The following is a 22,855-nucleotide window of genomic DNA, read 5'->3' as shown; positions in this document are numbered from 1 at the left end:
TATGCTATCCCTAATTTCCCTTGTTAGCCGCGGTTGAGTCACCTTTTTTGTTTTATTTTTATGCCAAACAGGGATGAACAAATTCTGTAGTTCATCCATGTGATCTTTAAGTGTTTGCCATTGCCTATCCACCGTCAACCCTTTAAGTAACATTCTCCAATCCATCCTACCCAACTCGCGCCTCATACCATCGTAGTTTCCTTTATTTAAATTCAGGACCCTAGTCTCTGACTCAAATACTTCACTCTCCATCTTAATGAAGAATTCTATCATATTATGATCACTCCGCCCCAAGGGGCCTCGCACAACAAGATTGCTAATTAACTTTATCATATGCCTCCATTTTAAGTGTCAGTTTAGTTTTAATCTCTCTTTATCCATGGAACTCTGTCTCCTTTTTCATCTAATAGGAATATGTTTCGTTTTCTATGCATCTTATATTTGAAGTGTTCCCACTGCTGATCTGTTGACCCTTTTGCTAACTTTTCTACCGAGTAATTTTGGGTCAGATCCCTTTGCCTTTGAACTTTGCCTTTTTCCAGTCCAGCACCCTTATCATTGACTCTTTGTTATCCTTTTCTATTCTTACATTGAACCTAGCTATGTTGTTGTCACGATTTCCCAATTGTTCTCCTGTTGTCACAGCAGTTATTTTCCCCACTTCATTCCCCAGAACTAAGTCAAGCAATGCTTCTTTCTTTTTGGGACTGGAAACGTACTGTTCTTGGCATTAGCTTTGGCTGCAGTCTAAAAAACATCCCCTACTTTGACCACTTTCATTACCTTTATGCCAATCTATCTTCACAGTGATAAAATTACCCAGTGTAACTGTCCTGTTGTACTTGCATATCTCTGAACTGTCTGCAGATCTCCCCCAATGTCTCACCTCCACTTATGGACACCAAGAATTACATTATTTCCCTTCCTATTTACTCTAGCCATATGAATCCTCTCCTAACACAACCTCCTATCTTTGCATTCAAACCCTATGATAGATTTCTTCACTAATACTGCTGCCCCACTTCCCTTTGTATGCTGCCCTATGTCTTCTGAAAATGTTGCAACCAGGAATATTGGCCCAGAAATTCGGGTCGTGGGCTTCCCGCGGGTGCAAGCCCCCGACCTGCACTTACCTTGCGCGCCGGCAGTTGAGCTGTAGGGCCCCGTGGAATTCCGCTCCGGGGTCTGGCCCAGCTGCCGGCGCGCAGTGCTTGCGTGTCCCAGGGGCGTAGTTAGTGCGATGCGTCCTCTGGGATCACGTGAGCCATGGGCAACCAATCGGAGGAGGGAAAAGCCCATTCATAAGATTGACAGGTAGACCTGTCAAAACTTATAAATACTACGGGCCCAAAATAGCAGTAAACCTTCAAATAAATTTAAAAGAAACATCACACTTTTTAACTAAACTATAAATTACATTAAATAACTATTTTAAACAATAATTTAAATTTTTGAAAAAAATAATTTTATATTATAACGGGGCTAAAAATAAACTTACCTTGCTTTAAAGTATTTAAAAATAATAAACCTGTGAAAAAAATGTTTTAATTTTAATTAATTGACCACTTACCTTGCAAAAAGCAGGCCTTACGTCTGCTTTTTAAATGTGTAAATCCTGCAGACTTACCCTCCCGGGAAAACCTGTAAAAAAAACCTAAGTTCAAAGCGCACACGCAGCCTCCCCTGCGTGCGCGTTCGACCTCTGAACCTCTTCGTTCAGAGGATCGGAAGTGCCGGTTTCCCGCGCATGCGCAGTGCATGCAGGAAACCAACAATTCCATTCGGCCTACGGGTGAGTACCCTGTGCGTACTCACCCGGGGAGAGCCGAATTTCTGGGCCATTAAGTTCCCAGTTCTGTCCATCTCCGTTACAACTACTCTATCACATCTAATGCTTATAACTTTCCAGCTGTGTTTGAATGCTTTGTGCATTCACATACCTACTACTCAATCCTGCTTATTGTTCCGAAAAAACATTACCCTTATTCTTTTTCCTCGCTTTCTTGTTTAATTTTTTTAATGTCCATTGCCCCTTCTACAACAGTGCTTTTATTTCTCACTACCTTATAGCCTCTTTCTTGTCCTTTATCCTCTGACAGTATTTTTCTTAATATTCTGCTTCTATTCCAATAGCTTTACTATGACTGGCTCCCCCTCTCTGGTCTCAAACATAGACTTCCCCCAGCCCCTGCCTGTTACAGATCAGGGCTAGAAATCACAATATCACAAACAAGCTTACTTCCTGTAACACAGTTTAAATCTTTTTAAAAAGAAAGGGTTACTAATGATTTTCTGGATTTTGGAGCATGAGAGATCTGCATGCTCAGAGGCTCCAGAGAACTAACCATTGTACCTTTTTATTAAATTGTCTGGTCATCTTCTCAGAAACGTGCATTATTTTAGGATTTAAATGCCAACCTTTTGCATATCTGTGTGCAATCTTAACCGAGAAGAGTGTTTCTGCAATATGATCTGATTCAAAATCCTGAAATTGGAATATTTTATTGCTTCCACCTCCATTTGTGTTTTATTAATTTAAAAAGATGTTACTTTCCCCATTCAAAAATGAATCTGGAAAATTATATTTTTCTGACCAGTTTTAGGCAAATTATTGCTGACTATGTACATTATGTTGCAGCTGTGCAACATTGCCACAGGGAGGCATGCTACTATTGCTGCACTGTGGCACATTTATTTACAAGCATCTTTTCCTCTTTTTAAAGTTTCTGTTATCTCAACAAAATCCTTGTGAAAAAAAACTCACCTTTCACGACCACAGGTCGTCGCAAGGCGCTTTACAGCCAATGAAGTACTTTTGGAGTGGAGTCACTGTTGTAATATGGGAAATGCGGCAGCCAATTTGCGCACAGCAAGCACCCACAAACAGCAATGTGGTAATGACCAGATAATCTGTTTTGTTAATCGAGGGATAAATATTGGCCAGGACACCAGGGATAACTCTCCTGCTCTTCTTCGAAATAGTGCCATGGGATCTTTTACATTCACCTGAGAGCAGCAGACAGGACCTTGGTTTAACATCTCATCTGAAAGATGGCACCTCCGCCAGTGCAGCACTCCCTCAGAGTGTCAGCCTAGATTTATGTGCTCAAGTCCCTGGCAGTGGGACTTGAACCCACAATCCTTCGGACTACAGAAGTGAGTGTGCTACCCACTGAGTCACAACTGACTCAGTAAATTCTTGTGCGGGAAAGAAAGTACAAAACAGGAAATAAAACAAAAGTAACACAATTTATTAAATCAAAGTCTTTTATTTGTAGGCCATGAACCGCTCTCTAGTCAATGTGATCATCGGTGGTTATGGTACCTCATCTACTGGCATTGGTAAACCCATGGAAATCACTGGCACTCACACTGAAGTCAATGTGGACCAAACGATTGAGATGATCAAAGAGGCCAGTGATATCATCATCACTCCAGGTCAGTGTTTAGATGAGAAGTAAACTTATTTTTCTCAAAATGTTTTAGTTGATCTCTAAAAGGAAACTTGGGATTTAGTGTTGGCTTGTGAGGTTTGCAATTCCTGTGGTCAATGACCTTTGGGTGACCTTTTATGGCTGTCATTCTTGCTTTGTGTAGAAATACCATGTGAAACTGTACATGAGGCCTTTCCAAATGTCACTTAATTTATTTTGGATGAAGTTGCACATGACGTTAACCATGTTGGGCTTGGCCCACTTCCTTTGTTTTTAGTCTGAATTCCTTCAAAAGGCATTTATGGACAAAGATTATTATTGAATATATTTTTTTTCAAAAACCCATTGTTAATGGGATTTAGCGCACATATATTCGCTGGGAACTTCCATTGGGGTTCTCCAAGTTGCCCGTCACAACTTCAGCGGAAACCCCATTTACCCATGTCTCCGGAGTCATAAGAACATAAGAAATAGGAGCAGGAGTAGGCCATTTGGCCCTTCGAGTCTGCTCCACCATTCAATAAGATCATGGCTGATCTTCTACCTCATCTCCACTTCCCTGCACTATCCCCATATCCCTTGATTCGTTTAATATTCAGAAATCTATTGATCTCTGTTTTGAATATACTTAACAATTGAGCTTCCACAGCCCTCTGGGGTAGAGAATTCCAAAGATTCACCACCCTCTGAGTGAAGAAATTTCTCCTAATCTCAGTCCTAAATGACTGACCCCTTATTCTGAGACTGTGACCCCTGGTTCTAGACTCCCCAGCCAGGGGAAACATTCTCCCTCCAGCTACCCTGTCAAGCCCTGTAAGAATTTTGTATGTTTCAATGCGATCACCTCTCATTCTTCTAAACTCTAAGAATATAGGCCTAGTCTACTCAATCTCTCCTCATAGGGCAATCCCCCCATCCCAGGAACCAGTCTGGTGAACCTTCGTTACATTCCCTCTATGGCAAGTATATTCTTCCTTAGGTAAGGAGACCAAAACTGTGCACAATACTGCAGGTGTGGCCTCACCAGGGCCCTATATAATTGCAGTAAGACGTCTTTACTCTTATACTCAAATCCTCTTGTAATAAAGGCCAACATACCATTTGCTTTCCTAATTGTTTGCTGTACCTGCATGTTAACTTTCAGTGATTCGTGTACAAGGACACCCAGGTTCCTCTGAACACCAACATTTCCCAATCTCTCACCATTTGAAAAATACTCTGCTTTTCTATTTTTCCTACCAAAGTGGATAACTTCACATTTCTCCACATTCTATTCCATTTGCCATGTTCTTGTCCACTCACTTAGCCTGTCTATATCCTCTTCACAACTTACATTTCTACCCAGCTTTGTATCATCAGCAAACTTGGATATATTACATTTGGTTCCCTCATCCAAATCATTGATATAGATTGTGAATAGCTGAGGCCCAAGCACTGATCCTTGCGGTACCGCACTAGTTACAGCCTGCCAATCCGAAAATTACCCGTTTATTCCTACTCTCTGTTTTCTGTCCATTAACCAATCCTCACTCCATGCTAGTATATTACCCCCAATCTCATGAGCCCTAATTTTGTTTAATAACTTCTTGTGTGGCACCTTATCGAATGCCTTCTGAAAATCCAAATACACCACATCCGCTGGTTCCTTATCTATTCTGCTAGTTACAACCTTAAAAGACTCGATTTGTCAAACACGATTTCCCTTTCATAAATCCATGTTGACTCTGCCGAATCCTATTTTTATTTTCTAAGTGCCCTGTTACCACGTCCTTAATGGTGATAGATTGGGAAATGCTTATGTACAAAGGGATCTGGATGTCCTTGTACACCAGTCACTGAAAGCAAACGTGCAGGTGCAGCAAGCAGTTAGGAAGGCAAATGGTATGTTGGCCTTCATTGCAAGAGGATTTGAGTACAGGAGCTAGGATGTCTTACTACAGTTGTACAGGGCCTTGGTGAGACCACATCTGGAGTGCTGTGTACAGTTTTGGTCTCCTTACCTAAGGAAGGATATACTTGCCATAGAGGGAGTGCAGCGAAGGTTCACCAGACTGATTCCTGGGATGGCAGGACTGTCGTATGAGGAGAGTTTGGGTCGACTAGGCCTGTATTCACTAGAGTTTAGAAGAATGAGAGGGGATCTCATTGAAACGTCTAAAATTCCGACAGGGCTAGACAGACTGGATGCAGGGAGGATGTTTCCCCTAGCTGGGGGGGTGTTCTAGAACGAGGGGTCACAGTCTCAGGATACGGGGTAGGACATTTAGGACTGAGATGAGGAGAAATTTTTTCACTCAGCGGATGGTGAACCTGTGGAATTCTCTACCACAGAAAGCTGTGGAGGCCAAGTCTAGATTTCTAGACACAAAAGGCTTCAAGGGGTATGGGGAGAGAGCGGGAATATGGTATTGAGATAGAGGATCAGCCATGATCATATTGAATGGCGGAGCAGGCTCGAAGGGCCAAATGGCCTACTCCTGCTCCTATTTTTCTATGTTTCTAATAATAGATTCTAGCATTTTCTCTGTTACTGATGTCAAGCTAACTGGTCTGTAGTTCCCCGTTTTCTCTGTCCCTCCTTTCTTAAATAGTGGGGTTACATTTGCTACCTTCCAATCCGCGGGAACCATTCTAGAATCTATGGAATTTTGGAAAATGACAACCAATGCATCCACTATCTTTATAGCCACCTCGTTCAAAACCCTAGGATGTAGGCCATCAGGTCCAGGGGATTTATCGGCTTTCAGTCCCATTAATTTCTCCAGTACTATTTTTTTACTAATACTAATTTCTTTCAGTTCCTCATTCTCGCTAGAGTCTTGGTTCTCCACTATTTCTGGGAAATTTTTTGCGTCTTCCTCCGTGAAGACAGACACAAAGTATTTGTTTAATTTCTCTGCCATTTCCTTATTCCCCATTATAATTTCTCCTGTCTCAGACTGTAAGGGACCCACATTTACTTTTGCTAATCTTTTTCTTTTTACATACCTATAGATGCTTTTACAATCTGTTTTTATGTCTCTCGGTAGTTTACTCTCATATTCTATTTTCCCTTTCTTTATCAATTTATTGGTCCTCCTTTGCTGAATTCTAAAATCCTCCCAATCCTCAGGCTTATTACATTATAAGCCTCTTCCTTTAATCTAATACTATCTTTAACTTCTCTTGTTAGCCACTTTTGGACCACTTTTGCTATGGAGTTTTTGTGCCTTAAAGGAATGTATATTTGTTGTAAATTATGTATTAATTCTTTAAATTGCTTGTCTACAGTCATATCTTTTAATGTAGTTTCCCAATCTACCTTAGTCAACTCGCCTCTCATACCTGCATAGTTTGCTTTGTTCAGATTTAAGACCCTAGTTTTGGATTTAATTAAAACACTTTCAAACTCAATATGAAATTCTATCATATTATGGTCACTCTTCCCTAAAGGCCCCTATACTACAAGGTTATTAATTAACCCTTTCTCATTGCATAATACTAGATCTAAAATAGCCTGTTCCCTAGTTGGTTCCTCAACATACTGATCTAGAAAACTATCTTGATTACATTCCATGAATTCATCCTCCACACTATTACTGCAAATTTGGTTTGCCCAGTCTATATGTGGATTGAATTCCTCCATGATTACTGTATTACCCTCTAATTTCCTGATTTATACTCTGCCCTACATTACAACTACTGTTTGGGGGCCTATAAACAACTCTCACCAATGTTTTCTGCCCTTTGCTGTTGCTTAGCTCCACCCAAACTGATTCTACTTCTTGATTTTCGGAGCTAAGCTCCTTTCTCTGTACTGTCTTTATCCCATCCTTTATTATCAGGGCTACTGGTGATCCTCCAGTGAAGATATGGCAGGCCGCAGGAGAACACCCAAGGAGATTCCCAGTGATTGTGCATGAAAATACAAGGAGCTGGGGTGGGGAGACTAGTAAACAACTATGCAAACCATATAAGTATTTGTAAAATCTCTTATTAATCCACGTTTAAGGAGTAGCCAGTAACTTGCACTGGAGCATTACATTCTCTACTGGGAGGCCCGACTTTAAATTGCAGTTTCAACTGATGTTTACATTCCAATTGTTCTCCCCGGTGTCCTGGCCAATATTTATTACTCAACCAACATCACTGAAAGATTATCTGGTCATCATCACATTGTTGTTTGTGGGACCTTGCTGTGTACAAATTGGCTGCTGCATTTCCTAAATTACAATAGTGACTGCACTTCAATAAGTACTTAATTAGCTGTATAGCGCTTTGGGATATCTTGAGGTTGTGAGAGGCGATATATAAATGCAGATCTTTCTTTTTCAATTTCTCCTGGCGGTCTTGTTTTGCTAGTTTTAACCAATTCATCCAGCTTACACAGGGAAAATTGGTTAGGATACCTTTCTTGCATCACTTCAGTTCACTAACCGAGGATTAGGTCTTGTTGATGAGAAGCAATTTTAGATGCACATTGATGCAACACTTGGAAGTCAGGTTGGTGATCTGACAGCAGACCCCATTATGGGAAGAGGTGTAAGACCACCTTCAGGAGCTCGGCTCGCGCTGCTCGGGGTTCATATCGGTTGCAGTGTCATGAAAACTCCAAGTTTGGAAAGTTCACCGGTGATTCTAAAATGTTATTTCCAGTGCTATTATGATTAACAGAGAGTCAATCGTCTTGCTGGCTCTCCCCAACATGAAAATCTAACCAGCATTTGGAAGACTGTGAGCGGAGTTTTATGTAAACTTACAAGTATATAGGTCTGAACTCCATCATCCTTGGGCAGCAAGCAACATGAGCCAGCAGCGTAGTTTGAATCTGAGACTCTCATCTGTAGTACACTGGCCCCAAAGCTGTTCTTGGTCAGATGTTGATCATCCTGCTATTGTAGCTGAAGAGGATAGTGTGAGCTGGGTGGGTAGGGTTAAAAAATGTGCAGGAGGGATAACAAAAATATGCATTAATCCCAAACCTTAATTGCACAAATTCCTTTGTTTACTGGAAATTTGTAAAAAAAAATTGGAATATTGTTTTCAGTTTTGTAGATCAACAAAGAGACATGAAGTGAGTGAATAATCATAACTGGATGGTGAAGAGTGCTGATGCACTCACCTATGGGGCCATAATTTGCGGCCCCTACGGGTGCATATGAGTTGCGTACGCGTCCGTAAGGGCTACACAAGTTCCGGGTTTAGGCATGTGCTGCGCATGCGCGAAAACCCGGAACTTGCAATCTGTCAAAATTGACAGATCCTCCACCTCCCCAGGAAAAGGGCATCCATGGGTGGATAGTTGCGCTATTTGCCCAACTTCTGCCCAGCGAATGCCCGTGAAATTCTTACGCCTGGTAAAAGCACCTGGTAAGGCCTGCTTTTACCAGCGTAAGAGTTTTAAAAAACAGAAAGATAATTTTTTTTCAATAATTTAAAAATTTAAAACCTGTGAAATAAGCCCCTTTAAAACATATAAATTTATTTTTCAAAAAATTAAATTTTGGTTTTAAATATTTAATTAAATGCCATTTTAATTAATTTTAAATATGTGATTTTTTTTTTATTTATTTGAAGTGTAGATGTATTTTTTGGGGTATTCCCATTCATACTTTTGGGGTTTCAGTACATATGGAATCCACATAAACATGAATGAGGATTCCCTTCTGTCGTTCATTGGGCCAGCCCACGTGATCCTAGGGGCTCTTCCCGCAGGTACCCAGAGAAGCCCAGAACCGTGTGTCTCCGTACCATCGGACCACCAGGTAACGGGCATTTTATTTGCACATCGGAGGCGTTTCCCTGCGGGAAGCCTCCGACCGCAAATTCAGGGCCATGAAGTTTAAATGATTGGAAAAAATGATGAGCAGCTATACTTTAAATGTAACCAAGTATCCACTGTTTGTATTGGCACACCATTTGAAGTTCAGCTTGGGGTTAGACAATGAGTTGTTGACTATGAAATGTCAAAAGGACCACTTGGAGACTGTGACTCAGGCATCCCTACAGATGGCTTATGTTCGGTCTTCATTTCGGTTAAGCAATCTTCCTTACAATAGCAAAATACTGCGGATGCTGGAAATCTGAAATAACAACAGAAAATGCTAGAAATACTCAGCAGGCCAAGCAGCATCTGTGGAGAGAGAAACAGAGTTAATGTTTCAGGTCTGGGACCCTTCATCAGAACTGGAAAAAGCTGGAGATGTAACAGATATTAAGCAGGTGCAGAGACAGGGGTGGCGGGTTTAGGAGGGGAGGAAGGAATTGAAAGAACATCCTGTACTTTTGTAAGAGGCAGGAAAGATAAAATGTTGCAAATGGGAATGGCAAAAATCATACAGCATGAAAAATGGGGGCAGGGATAATTATCTGAAATTGTTGAACTCGATGTTGAGTCCGGCAGGCTGTAAAGTGCCTAATCGAAAGATGAGGTGCTGTTCCTCGAGCTTACGTTGAGCTTCATTGGAACAATGTAATAGGCCGAGGACAGAGAGATCAGAGCGGGAGTGAAACGGTGAATTAAAGTGACAGGCGACCGGAAGCTCAGGGTCACCCGTACAGGCTGAACGGAGGTGTTCCGCAAAGCGGTCGCCCAACCTGCGTTTGGTCTCCCCAATGTAGAGGAGGCCGCATCGTGAGCAGCGAATACAGTATATTAAATTGCAAGAAGTACAAGTAAATCGCTGTTTCACCTGGAAGGGGTGTTTGGGGCCCTGGACAGTGGGAAGGGAGGAGGTAAAAGGGCATGTGTTGCATCTCCTGCGCTTGCACAGGAAGGTGCCAGGCGAAGGAGAAGGGCTGTTTGGGGTGATTGAGGAGTGGACCAGGGTGTCGCGGAGGGAGCGGTCCCTTCGGAATGCTAAAGGGGAGGTGAGGGGAAGATGTGTTTGGTGGTGGGATCACGTTGGAGGTGGCAGAAATGGCGGAGGATGATACGTTGAATGTAGAGGCTGGTGGGGTGAAAGGGGAGGACAAGGGGAACGCTATCGTGGTTCTGGGAGGGAGGGGAAGCGGTGAGAGCAAAAGTGCGGGAAATGGAACGGACACGGTCAAGGGCCGTGTCAACCACAGTAGAGGGGAATCCTCGGTTGAGGAAAAAGGAAGACATGTCGGAAGCACTGGTATGGAAGGTGGCATCGTCAGAACAGACGCGGCGGAGACGGAGAAACTGGGAGAATGGAATAGAGTCCTTACAAGAAGCGGGGTGGAAGGAAGTGTAGTCCAGGTCGCTGTGGGAGTCAGTGGGCTTGTAGTGGATGTTTGTCGAAAGCCGATCGCCAGAAATGGAGGCGGAGAAGTCAAGCAAGGGAAGGGAAGAGTCGGAGATGGACCATGTGAAGATGAGGGAAAGGTGGAAATTGGAAGTAAAGTGAATGAACTTATCTAGTTCAGGGCGAGAGCAGGAAACGGCACCGATACAATCATTGATGTACTGGAAAAAGAAGTGAGGGAGGGGACCTGAGTAGGACTGGAACAACGAATGTTCCACATATCCCATGAATAGGCAGGCATAGCTAGGGCCCATGCGGGTTCCCATAGCAACACCTTTAATTTGGAGGAAGTGAGTGGAGTCAAAGGAGAAGTTGTTCAATGTGAGAACAAGTTCAGCCAGGCGGAGGAGGGTGGTGGTGGATGGGGACTGGTTGGGCCTCTGTTCAAGGAAGAAGCGGAGCGCCCTCAGGCCGTCCTGGTGGGGGATGGAGGTGTAGAGGGATTGGACGTCCATAGTGAAAAGGAGACGGTTGGGGCCAGGAAACTGGAAACTGTTAAAGTGATAGAGGGCATCGGAAGAGCCACGAATGTAGGTGGGAAGAGACTGGACAAGGGGAGAAAAAATAGAGTCGAGATAGGAAGAAATAAGTTCCGTAGGGCAAGAACAGGCTGAAATGATGGGTCTACTAGGGCAGTCCTGTTTGTGGATCTTGGGAAGAAGGTAGAAGCGGGCTGTGCGGGGTTGGGGGACTATGAGGTTGGCGGCCATGGAGGGAAGATCTCCAGAGGAGATGAGGTCAGTGACAGTCTTGGAAACAATGGCTTGATGTTTGCTAGTGGGGCCATGGTCCAGGCAGAGGTAGGATGAGGTGTTGCAGAGTTGGCATTCAGCTTCCGCACGGTAGAGGTCGGTTCGCCAAACAACAACTGCACCACCCTTATCAGCAGGTTTAACGATGATGTTAGGGTTGGATCGGAGAGAACGGAGTGCTGCAAGTTCAGAGGGAAGTAGGTTGGAGTGAGAGAGGGGAGCAGAGAAATTGAGACGGCCGATGTCACGTCGGCAGTTAGCAATGAAAAGATCTAGAGAGGGTAAGAGGCCAGAGGGAGAGGTCCAAGTAGAACGAGAATTTAGAAAGCGGGAGAAAGGGTCAGCTGTGCGGGGGGAAGACTCCTGGCCAAGGAAGTGGGCACGGAGACGAAGGCAACGGAAAAAGAGCTCAGCATCGTGCCAAGCTCGAAATTCATTGAGATTGGGGCGTAAGGGGTTGAAGCTCAGGCCTTTGCTGAGGACTGATCGTTCGGGGTCAGAGAGGGGAAGGTCAGAAGGGATAGTGAAAACACGGCAGGGGCTGAGATTGGGAGAAGGGATGGGATCAGAGGAAAGTGACGGGAAGAAGGTTCCGGGGGGGCGTTGGTGTCCAAGAGTTGATGAAGCTTGCGATCCTTGACATCAGGAAGGAAGAAAAAAAGTTTTTTGTTGAAGCGTCGGATGAGTCGAAGGATGAAATGGAACTGTGGACCCGGACAGCTTTGAGATAGAGTGCGTCGGTGCTGCTGAAGAGAGAGGTCGAGAGTGTTCATGTGGCAGCGCATGGTGTTGAGTATGGATCTCAAGATGCGGCGAGAGCAGTAGTTCGAGGAACGATGAATATCGAGGAGATATTTGTAATCCTGGGTGGATCCGAAACATGAAGGGTGGAAGTTCAGATGGAATCCACGTGGAATAACTCGGAACCGGAGACAGTTACTGAGGAAAGAGATGCGGCTGTGAAGCTGCCTGGCCTGCTGAGTATTTCCAGCATTTTCTGTTGTTATTTCAGATTTCCAGCATCCGCAGTATATTGCTATTGTATTAGTGTTTGGTTCACTGCCACCTCTCTTCTAGGAATGCCCACCTTGAGGAAGTTCTGCTCTTCTCTCCGACGTGATTTCCGTTTGTCTCTTCAACCTTGTTCATCTTCATTACTTTCAGTTTCCCTTCTCGTGTTTGATCAGGTATCTGCCAAGACTCGGTTTCACAGCAAACATCAAGCCATTGTTTCCAAGACTGTCACTGACCTCATCTCCTCTGGAGATCTTCCCTCCATGGCCGCCAACCTCATAGTCCCCCAACCTCGCACAGCCCGCTTCTACCTCCTTCCCAAGATCCATAAACAGGACTGCCCTGGTAGACCCATCGTTTCAGCCTGTTCTTGCCCTACGGAACTTATCTCTTCCTATCTCGACTCTATTGTTTCTCCCTTTGTCCAGTCTCTTCCCACCAACATTCGCGACTCTTCCGACGCCCTCCGTCACTTTAACAGTTTCCAGTTTCCTGGCCCCAACCGTCTCCTTTTCACCATGGATGTCCAATCCCTTTACACCTCCATCCCCCACCAGGACGGCCTGAGGGCGCTCCGCTTCTTCCTTGAACAGAGGCCCAACCAGTCCCCAGCCACCATCACCCTCCTCCGCCTGGCTGAACTTGTTCTCACATTGAACAACTTCTCCTTTGACTCCACTCACTTCCTCCAAATTAAAGGTGTTGCTATGGGAACCCGCATGGGCCCTAGCTATGCCTGCCTATTCATGGGATATGTGGAACATTCGTTGTTCCAGTTCTACTCAGGTCCCCTCCCTCACCTCTTTTTCCGGTACATCGATGATTGTATCGGTGCCGTTTCCTGCTCTCGCCCTGAACTAGATAAGTTCATTCACTTTACTTCCAATTTCCACCCTTCCCTCACCTTCACATGGTCCATCTCTGACTCTTCCCTTCGCTTCCTTGACTTCTCCGTCTCCATTTCTGGCGATCGGCTTTCGACAAACATCCACTACAGGCCCACTGACTCCCACAGCGACCTGGACTACACTTCCTCCCACCCCGCTTCTTGTAAGGACTCTATTCCATTCTCGCAGTTTCTCCGTCTCCGCCGCATCTGTCCTGACGATGCCACCTTCCATACCAGTGCTTCCGACATGTCTTCCTTTTTCCTCAACCGAGGATTCCCCTCTACTGTGGTTGACACGGCCCTTGACCGTGTCCGTTCCATTTCCCGCACTTCTGCTCTCACCCCTTCCCCTCCCTCCCAGAACCACAATAGCGTTCCCCTTCTCCTCCCCTTTCACCCCACCAGCCTCTACATTCAACGTATCATCCTCCGCCATTTCCGCCACCTCCAACGTGATTCCACCACCAAACACATCTTCCCCTCACCTCCCCTTTCAGCATTCCGAAGGGACCGCTCCCTCCGCGACACCCTGGTCCACTCCTCAATCACCCCTAACAGCCCTTCTCCTTCGCCTGGCACCTTCCCGTGCAAGCGCAGGAGATGCAACACATGCCCGTTTACCTCCTCCCTTCCCACTGTCCAGGGCCCCAAACACCCCTTCCAGGTGAAACAGCGATTTACTTGTACTTCTTGCAATTTAATATACTGTATTCGCTGCTCACGATGCGGTCTCCTCTACATTGGGGAGACCAAACGCAGGTTGGGCGACCGCTTTGCGGAACACCTCCGTTCAGTCCGTAAGGGTAACCCTGAGCTTCCGGTCGCCTGTCACTTTAATTCACCGTTTCACTCCCGCGCTGATCTCTCTGTCCTCGGCCTATTACATTGTTCCAATGAAGCTCAACGTAAGCTCGAGGAACAGCACCTCATCTTTCGATTAGGCACTTTACAGCCTGCCGGACTCAACATCGAGTTCAACAATTTCAGATAATTATCCCTGCCCCCATTTTTCATGCTGTATGATTTTTGCCACTCCCATTTGCAACATTTTATCTTTCCTGCCTCTTACAAAAGTACAGGATGTTCTTTCAATTCCTTCCTCCCCTCCTAACACCCCCCCCCTGTCTCTGCACCTGCTTAATATCTGTTACATCTCCAGTTTTTTCCAGTTCTGATGAAGGGTCCCAGACCTGAAACGTTAACTCTGTTTCTCTCTCCACGGATGCTGCCTGGCCTGCTGAGTATTTCCAGCATTTTCTGTTGTTATTTAAGCAATCTTTCTTGTTGTATTGATGCTTTAACTCATTATATTGTCAACTTTTTTGTGTCATAAGGACATAGTAAGCAAAGACCATTTGCCCATTAGGGCTTATTGCTTCCACATCACATATAAACTTACTCAGAATCAGAACCATGTTAATACTAATTAAATTTTTAGACCAGTTAAATTACTTTCTGTTATTTAAGCTGTTCCACTATTGAACACATAAAACACTCTCAGTGGAGGACACTCAGGTGTACCAACATGTTGCAACATGAATGTTAGGACTCTGATTTCAAACATGATCAGTTCTGTGTTAGCTGGCCATGGTGGAGAGGGAAGGAGGGAGTTGAGAAAGAGAGGCATGGACAGTGGCGTGTTGCTTTCTGCAGAGAGGGAAGGAAAACTACAGGATAACTAATTCTAGGCTTCTCTCATTTGTTCTGGTGACCTCCAACCCAAATGAAAAAGCACCACAACATGGGACCCTTTTCCTTTCTTTGCTAATTTTATTTAAAAAATTAAGCATTAGTGTAATATGAGTAGAAAATATTAACCATGTATTCGTCTATGTTTAATGTGACTTTTGTGGGGGTATCTCCGACTCAAAAATGGGTTCAGGAAAATTAGTATAAAGAACAAAAATCAGCTTTTGCTTAGTTATTTGAGCACCCTGTGCAGAATTACACAGGAGGATATAAATATAACATGAACATTGAACTCCAGGCCAGACCTGGTTTTAGTTCACTGAATGAGGAACAAGATTTTGAAGCAGCACTGTAGCACTGACAGAAGTATATAGGGCAGAGACATGACGTGAGCCATTGTTGGGGATCGCAGTGCGGCAGGAGAGCGCAGCCCAAGAGCACAGAGGGCATAGGAGGTGCAGGAGTCACCAGAATAAACTACTGCAGATGGTGAATGTGCTGCAAGAGAGTTAGCTACATGGACATGATGGAGGTTCAATGAATGATGAGGCTCAGACTCAGCAGAGAGGCTGCTTTAGAATAAAGCTACTTTTTCAATGTTAGAGCAATATTTCACACGCTTGGACTGATTAGAGGGGCTCACAGCATGCCCCAGAGAAGGTCTACAATACTAGCAGGATGCCTCACCACAGAGTCGGATGGATTGCTGCGGATAGAGGCCTCACCACGGAGTCGGATGAGGAGTAGCTGTAAGTCAGGGAAAACTAAGTGGACAGTGTTTCATTGTAGCCAGGAGATGGGTGTGGGAGGTATTCGTTGCCCTGTTTTCCCGTGAGCTTTGCATTTGGCAACAAGCACTTTCTATTGGATGTATATACAGCCGGAAACTGCTAGTTGCTTTGTTGGTTTAGCTTTTCCTAAGAAATGGATATGCTCCATTAGTCTTACTTATGGACAACTGACACTTTCTTTCTACTCAGAATAAAGTGATGGACTGCAAAATGTATTAAAAGCAATTACTGTACTTTGATTCAGTGCTTGAGTGCATCAAGTATATGTGTTCAATGTGTTTTTCTGGTCTTTTCCCCCTGTGAGTTGTGAACTTCTTTGTATATGGCCTGCCCTCAAATGCTCCCCTAGTTGAGGGAGTATGAGCAGTAGATGGCTGTTTAGCCATCATATCCAGCCTCCCAGTCTCCACTCTGTATAAACCAATTTTTGGCTGGTTTTTCTTTCTGCATCCGCTAACAAAATTGTGTTGCACAAGATAGTGTGTAACTACAGCTTTATCAAAATTTGGGAATAATTGTTTTGCCTCCATAAGATCTTACATAATTCTTGGAAAGCCGTAGAGCATCATATCAGACCTCGTGTTTAAGATAGTAAGCAAATTTATTAAACTAACAATGAACAAGTGAAAAATCTAACATAATATAATGCAGTTGTGTATTTACAGTAGAAAGTCTTCTATCTAACTTCTAGAGTGGATAAATGAATGAGTCGCAATATGATACGAAGCTACTCGTTTACAGATAGCTTTTAGCTACGGGAGTTCGCTCGTCTACCTTATCTTTTCCTGTCAAGTTTCCAGCTGGCTCAACAACCTGCTGATAACTCAATAAACAGATCCAGCCACTTCAATACTCTTTCGCTGGTTGTCTTAGCTTGTTGGGATCTTTCATAGCTGGCACTTGGATTCAAAGTAATTGGCCTTCCTGCATCTAACCGAACACATCTGTTTTTTCAAAGTTAGCTTGGTTCCTCCTCCCCTGGAGTACACAGTATCAACGTCAGTTTGAAATGACCTGCAAAATAAGCATCGAAAGTAAACTTGGTACAGGGATTTGAACTGCAGTTGTATTTTTTTAAACTACTTACATAGAGTGACTGAATATAAAGGAACAGCAACTGACTAAACTAGACAAGAAGACATAAGCCGCAGATTTAACTCCGAGCCAGTTTCTGGCGGGTGAGCGGTGGTGTGAGTTAAGAAACACACCCGCTTCTCTAAAAATGAGGCCCGTGCTATTTTAAGTCCCGGGCCTCATGTAAATCCTGCTGGCCGACGTCCCATTCATTCTGGGCAGGAAGTCGGTGGGAAGCGTTCTGCTCCTTCTCACCCCAAAAGCAAAGTAAAATAAAATAATTTTTAAAAGTTATTTTTCGTGGGCCTCTTCTGGCCCTAAACCGCTTTGCCGCTGGGTTGACCTGGCGGGAAATGCGGAGACACTTCCCACTCAGGTCGCTCGGTAACAATAGCAGTTGGGTCCTAATGATGTCATCGGCACCCGATTCACATGCTAGATGTCCAATGTATTTTTCCTCCTTAATATACAGTGTTTTGAGATACCTTTCCACACATGAGCGCTATATAAATTAATGATGGTGGTCCTTGACTGCTTCCTCTGACTCAAATGGCCCTCCTAGTTTAATATCATCTGCAAATTTAACCCATTCACATTGGATTTCTGTATCTAAATTGGCAATGTAGATTAGGAGCCCTATCACTGATCCCTGGGGCATTCACTCTCACTCCCTTTTCCCTCCCACCACCTTCACCTTGACATTACTTCCCCAATAAGTCCCCACTGCTTCCCTTCCTTCAACCAGTTGCTTATCAACATCTAGGTTTCACCTTGAATTACGACTGTTTGCAGTTTCGTTAGTAGCTTTTCATAAGGAACTTTATCAAAGGCCTTTTGGACAGTGCCTACTTGGGGTGCCACTTCCTCAGAAAAGTGGTTGGTCAGGCAGGATCATCCCCTTCTGAAGCTGTTGATTATTAGAACTAGATTATTTCATACAGACACTTGTAAGGTTTGTTCCTGATGATAGACTCCATTACTTTCCCAGATATGAATGTGAGACCGAAGGAGATGGGAAGAGAAAAAAATGAATGAAGATCAGATGCAATACATCTACCAAATATATATTTACTGTATAATTCTGTAGCTTCATTGGGATTAAATAGTGGTTCTGTTATGAATATATACTTTTAAAATAATATTCCAGAATTTCATTAGCTGCTTAATTTTATTGACTTTAAAACTACAAATCTTGAAGTTAAGCCCTGTGTGAAAATGCAATTGTGGAATAATACCCAGGTGAAGAATTCTGTTACAATATTTTGTGAACTTGTAACTTTTTTTATACCTTTTACAGGATATGGTCTTTGTGTTGCTAAGGCTCAGTACCCCATTGCTGAACTCGTCAAAATGCTTATAAACCAAGGAAAGAAAGTCCGGTATGTACCCTCCACAATACATTCGGTTTATGGGTTTAGCTGTGTAATCACCTCCTGGACTATCAATCCACGTGTCTGTAGCAGGCAGCACACTATATTCTTGATTTCTTTGTCGTTGGTGGTGGGTGTGGGCGGACAGCATTGTGTGTGAGTTACAACTGCGGGCGAATTTCCACGGGGGTCTCCTGCTCATCCCATAATGTCAGCAGAAGAGCCTCAGAAATGCTGGAAAACACCGTCCAACTGTTGATCACATTCTATGCAAACAAATACTTCCTGATGTCTGTCCTAAATTTGCCCTTCATAACCTTGAATCTGTGTCCTATTGCATTAAGTATCCAGAGAAGACATCTCCTTTTGAAAAAAGAAAGACTTGCATTTATATAGCGCCTTTCACAACCACCATACATCCCAAAGCGCTTTGCAGCCAATGAAGTACTTTTGAAGTGTAGTCACTGTTGTAATGTAGGAAACTCGGCAGACAATTTGCGCACAGCAAGTTCTCACAAACAACAATGTGATAATGACCAGATAATCTGTTTTTAGTGATGTTAATTGAGGGATAAATATTGGCCAGGACACTGGGGAGAACTCCCCTGCTCTTCTTCGTAATAGTGCCATGGGCTCTTTTATGCCCAACTGAGAGAGCAGGTGGTTTAACGTCTCATCCGAAAGACGGCATCTCCGACAGTGAAGCACTCCCTCAGTACTGCACTGGAGTGTCAGCCTAGATTTCTGTGCTCAAGTCTCTGGAGTGGAACTTGAACCCACAACCTTCTGACTCAGAAGAGCCCTAGTTCATCAAGTCTTGGTAGCTGCTGGCTCCTAGTTGGTAGCTTTGAAAAATTGTTGAACTATTTGGTTGGTTTTGTGTGGGTTGGCTGGTTCTTATTTGGTAGCTTTTCCTACTTGTTTATATTAGTGGATCACTATGGTTACAGTCAGGTGCTAGTCTGATGAACACTTTGCAAGCGTGGCGCTTTAAAGTGTGACAAACATTTCCCACATGCTATACATTCGTGCTAGATACAAGACATTTAATTAAACAGAAATAAATCTTTGGTAAGGTGTTTGGGCAAAGCTGCACGCAGCATTAATTACTCCCACAGAGTTTCCATGATCATCGTGGAACACATTGGTGCTGGAATTCTGCGGGAGTCCCCACCCCTCATCTTCTGCTGTAACTTTGGTGGGAGACTGTCGGAACCCCTGGAGAACCGGCTGAAAGCGGTTGTTAGTGCAGTTTTTTGGGGGGTTCCCAGGCCTCCTGCTAATGCTATGGCAGAGCCCTGGTGTTGTGTTTTGTCAGTCTATGGAAGGACAGTTATGCTAAAAAGTACCCGTGCTGTCATGTTTACTGTTCCAGACAACTTTGTGGAATGTTTTCAGGCCACTGTACATCTCTAACTCATTAGATGAATTCAGATGGGATTACCATGCTCCTGCTGATTTTGTTTATTAAATCTTCTAATCTGCTAAGTATTAAAAATATCCCAATAAACCCAGTAGATCAGAGAGATGCAGATGTTCTCTTATTGATGAAAACAGTGATTATATGATAAAATTACTTCTAGTGTCTCTGTGGTATTAAGTAAATTAGTCTCAGAATCATTGATCTGAGCAATAAAGCCCTCATTTTCTGAGGCATGCAATTTTCTACATGCAGCAGTTTTTCTGTGCAGGCCTCGTGAAAATGGCAATAATATTCAAAGCGGGTTTCATGTGCCACTTGCTCAATTAAATTTACTGCATGGAGGATTCCTGGAACCTGGCCAGAAATAGCCTTCTTGAAGGCAGTTGACAGTTCTCAGCTGGTAGAATTGTTTGGGATTTTTTATGATATCTTGCTGCGTGTATGAGGTGGTTTTGCCGGGAAGTCCACCATTTCTGTCTTGACAATGCGCTCCTTCATTATTCTTCGTTGCTGCTGCCATTTAATTTGCGCCATTCAGAGAGATATTCCTTTGGCGGTTACAAATATGTTGCAGGATGGAGATAAGGGAGCAGAGTTTATGAGGGGTCAAGAAATGCAGGTGAAACATTTTATGTGCATCTGTCACTACCCCAGGGCCAACATTTATAGACCTCTGCAAACATACCTGGAGATGTCAGCGGACTCCTGTCTTCACTGTCACTACTTCACAAGACAGCCTGTGACAGCGTTGTGGCATTTGCTGCAGGATGACTTGCAAACAACATTTGGAATAGGACAGCTCTTCCTGCAGAAATTAAGGGGGCGAAATTGGAGGTGCTAACGGGGCGCAAATGTCTTTTTGCCCCCCCCCCCCATGAGGCGCTAACGGCGTAGCGGCGGCCCTACCGGGTTTCGCCCCGATCGTCCGGTCCCGGAGATCATGACGTCACCTCCGGGCGCAGCGTCCCGGTAGCTCCTCGGGAGAAAAATTCCCCCTCGTGCCCCGCAGCAGCACCGGGTGATGCTACCGACTGCTGCAGATGTCGCGAACAGTGAGGCCGGCCGCTCGCTGGGGGCGCCATTTAAAGGCGCGGTGGCCGGCCGACATGAAAAAAATGCGATTTAAAATTTTTTTTCCCGGCACTCAGCTTGATTGCGCGGCACTCCTGCACCCCGGTGCTCCAGCAGATGCCAAAAAAATTAATGCAGAGCTCGCAGCGGGGGACCCTTCCGTTTAATTGAGGGAAGAGCTCCTGTAATGCACGCGCGGCGCTGCTGAGCACACCACCCCGGATCGGGACATTCCCCGCCTCTTGCGCTCCAAGAAGCAAGTGGAGCGCTTGACGCTTTATTTAGCGCTCCACTTCCCTCTTGGAGCAAAAAATGGGAATTTCTCAAATGTTTGAAAAGGTTAGCGCCTGACGCTAACTTTTCAAACATTTTTGACTTAGCGCCCCAGATGGCCCTCGAGGGGAATTTCTCCCCCAAAGCTTTGCTACTGGATCCGTCCAAGCCATCCTGAGGAATATTTGACTCATTAGGCAATCTACAGTACACAAATGTATCAAGCAAAATACAAACCCTATGTTTGCAAGGGTCAACACCTGTGGAAACAAAGTGTGACTGACAGGGGTCCCTTGAATCCAAGGCATTGAAGGTGGCACCGATATCGGCATCAGGGCTACTCGCATCCTCACAGCTTATATGAACACAGAAGGTCTGCACTTAATTACTGAACAGCTGGTATCTGACGACAGAAATTTCAGTATGCATATTAAGGCCATTAGTAAGAAGCATATATAGTCTTTAAAGGAGTAGAAACAGTACATGATGGCTGTTAGGAGAACATAGCTATCTGCTGTGTCGAGGAAATTAACTATCAGACGGAGACTTCGAGGTTCGCTTTAGCAATTTATTACGTGATATCACGGAGAGTCTGCAGCAGTCCCTACTGCCCACCAGCACTCTAAATGACTAATGTACAGCGCTCATAGTTATACAGCAAGGTAAACAACTTCAGGTGATTAGCTTACATTACATTTCAACATAAGGTTTCATAGGTTCCATTGTTCTCAAGAAACAGATTAACATGTTCACATTTTATCACCAGATGTCCTAAGCCAAAAGGTCAGCTTGACTTCATTATGGCAGTCAGCAGTTCTTTTAGTTTTAACTAGTTTAGTGTCCTTTGTTCAATTAGTAAAGTGGTCAAGTATCCCAGCATGCCTTAATGTTTAATACGTTTTCTCCCACATGCTGTATCCATGATGGCTGACACCACTGAGAAACCCGCTAGACATCTTTGCGCCTGTTTGCTGTTCCGCAGCTGCTACCTCCGTCTTTAAGAAGAGTGTGCTGTGCGGCTTGGACACAATGAAAGAGTCTGTACAAAAAGGCAATGGTTGTGTTCAGTGCTTAAAATAATACCTCCCAGATAATATAAGATTTTGCAACTTAGGTTTTTGCCATTGTTTCTCAGGCCCCACCAGAAAGGTGTCCACAATTGAGGAATACAGATACCTTTACCTCCTGACGCCAATAAACATTCTCCTTTTGGAGCTGGGTATGAGGGACTCAGTGACTGCATTGATTCAGCTGGTGATCTCTCCCCATGCAGCTTGCAGCTATGTTTTTACTGAAGGGTGGCGATTAACCCCTCCTTTGGTGCACCTCCTGCAGAAAGACCTCTAACCCTTCAGCATCAAAAGTAACATTGCTGGCCACATGTCTCTGCTGCAACACTGTGAACAATTAGTCCACTTTTCTGTCACCACCACAACATGCACTTTTAAGGCAAGCTGCAGCCCTTTAAGAGCTACTGCCTCGTTGAATGTTCCATTCCCCAGGCTGCAGGCCAAGCCCTCTGGGCAAGATTTTCTTGTGTCAGTAGACAACTTAAATTCGGTAGAGGGCCTCCTGTCAGGGAATTCAGCCTACTGAGTTGTCAGCTTAAGGCCATTTTTGCTGATCTTGGGAAAATGGGGCTTAAAATTCTACTTTAAAAATGTCAATTCTTCAAGGGGTGTAAGGGGAGTGGTCACCATGGATGAGCCACTGGATTTCCTGCCCACCCCGATCGGCAAGCTGCCTGTGAGCTCTGGTTCAACACTCATAGTCTGCCGATCAAATGTTAATGAAGCCTGGCACTCAAAATGGTTCGGGCCTCATG

General features: G+C 44.3%; 1 protein-coding gene across 1 annotated transcript in view; it reads left to right on the top strand.

Moving 5' to 3' along the window:
* The window catches only part of LOC147123425 (NAD(P) transhydrogenase, mitochondrial-like), a 285,712-nt gene that overhangs the window by 212,456 nt on the left and 50,401 nt on the right, over positions 1-22,855 (top strand). The window contains exons 17-18 of the mRNA XM_085972697.1: positions 3,279-3,438; positions 18,191-18,272. Coding sequence (XP_085828823.1) covers positions 3,279-3,438; positions 18,191-18,272 — 242 coding nt within the window. The remainder of the gene's footprint in view (positions 1-3,278; positions 3,439-18,190; positions 18,273-22,855) is intronic.

The sequence above is a fragment of the Somniosus microcephalus genome, chromosome 2 (assembly GCF_052327205.1).
Source record: "Somniosus microcephalus isolate GS21.2 chromosome 2, FLI_Smic_1.0, whole genome shotgun sequence".
Lineage (NCBI taxonomy): Eukaryota > Metazoa > Chordata > Chondrichthyes > Squaliformes > Somniosidae > Somniosus > Somniosus microcephalus.
The sequence above is the reverse complement of the archived record's forward strand: the minus strand, read 5'-3'. Positions and strand labels throughout refer to the sequence as shown.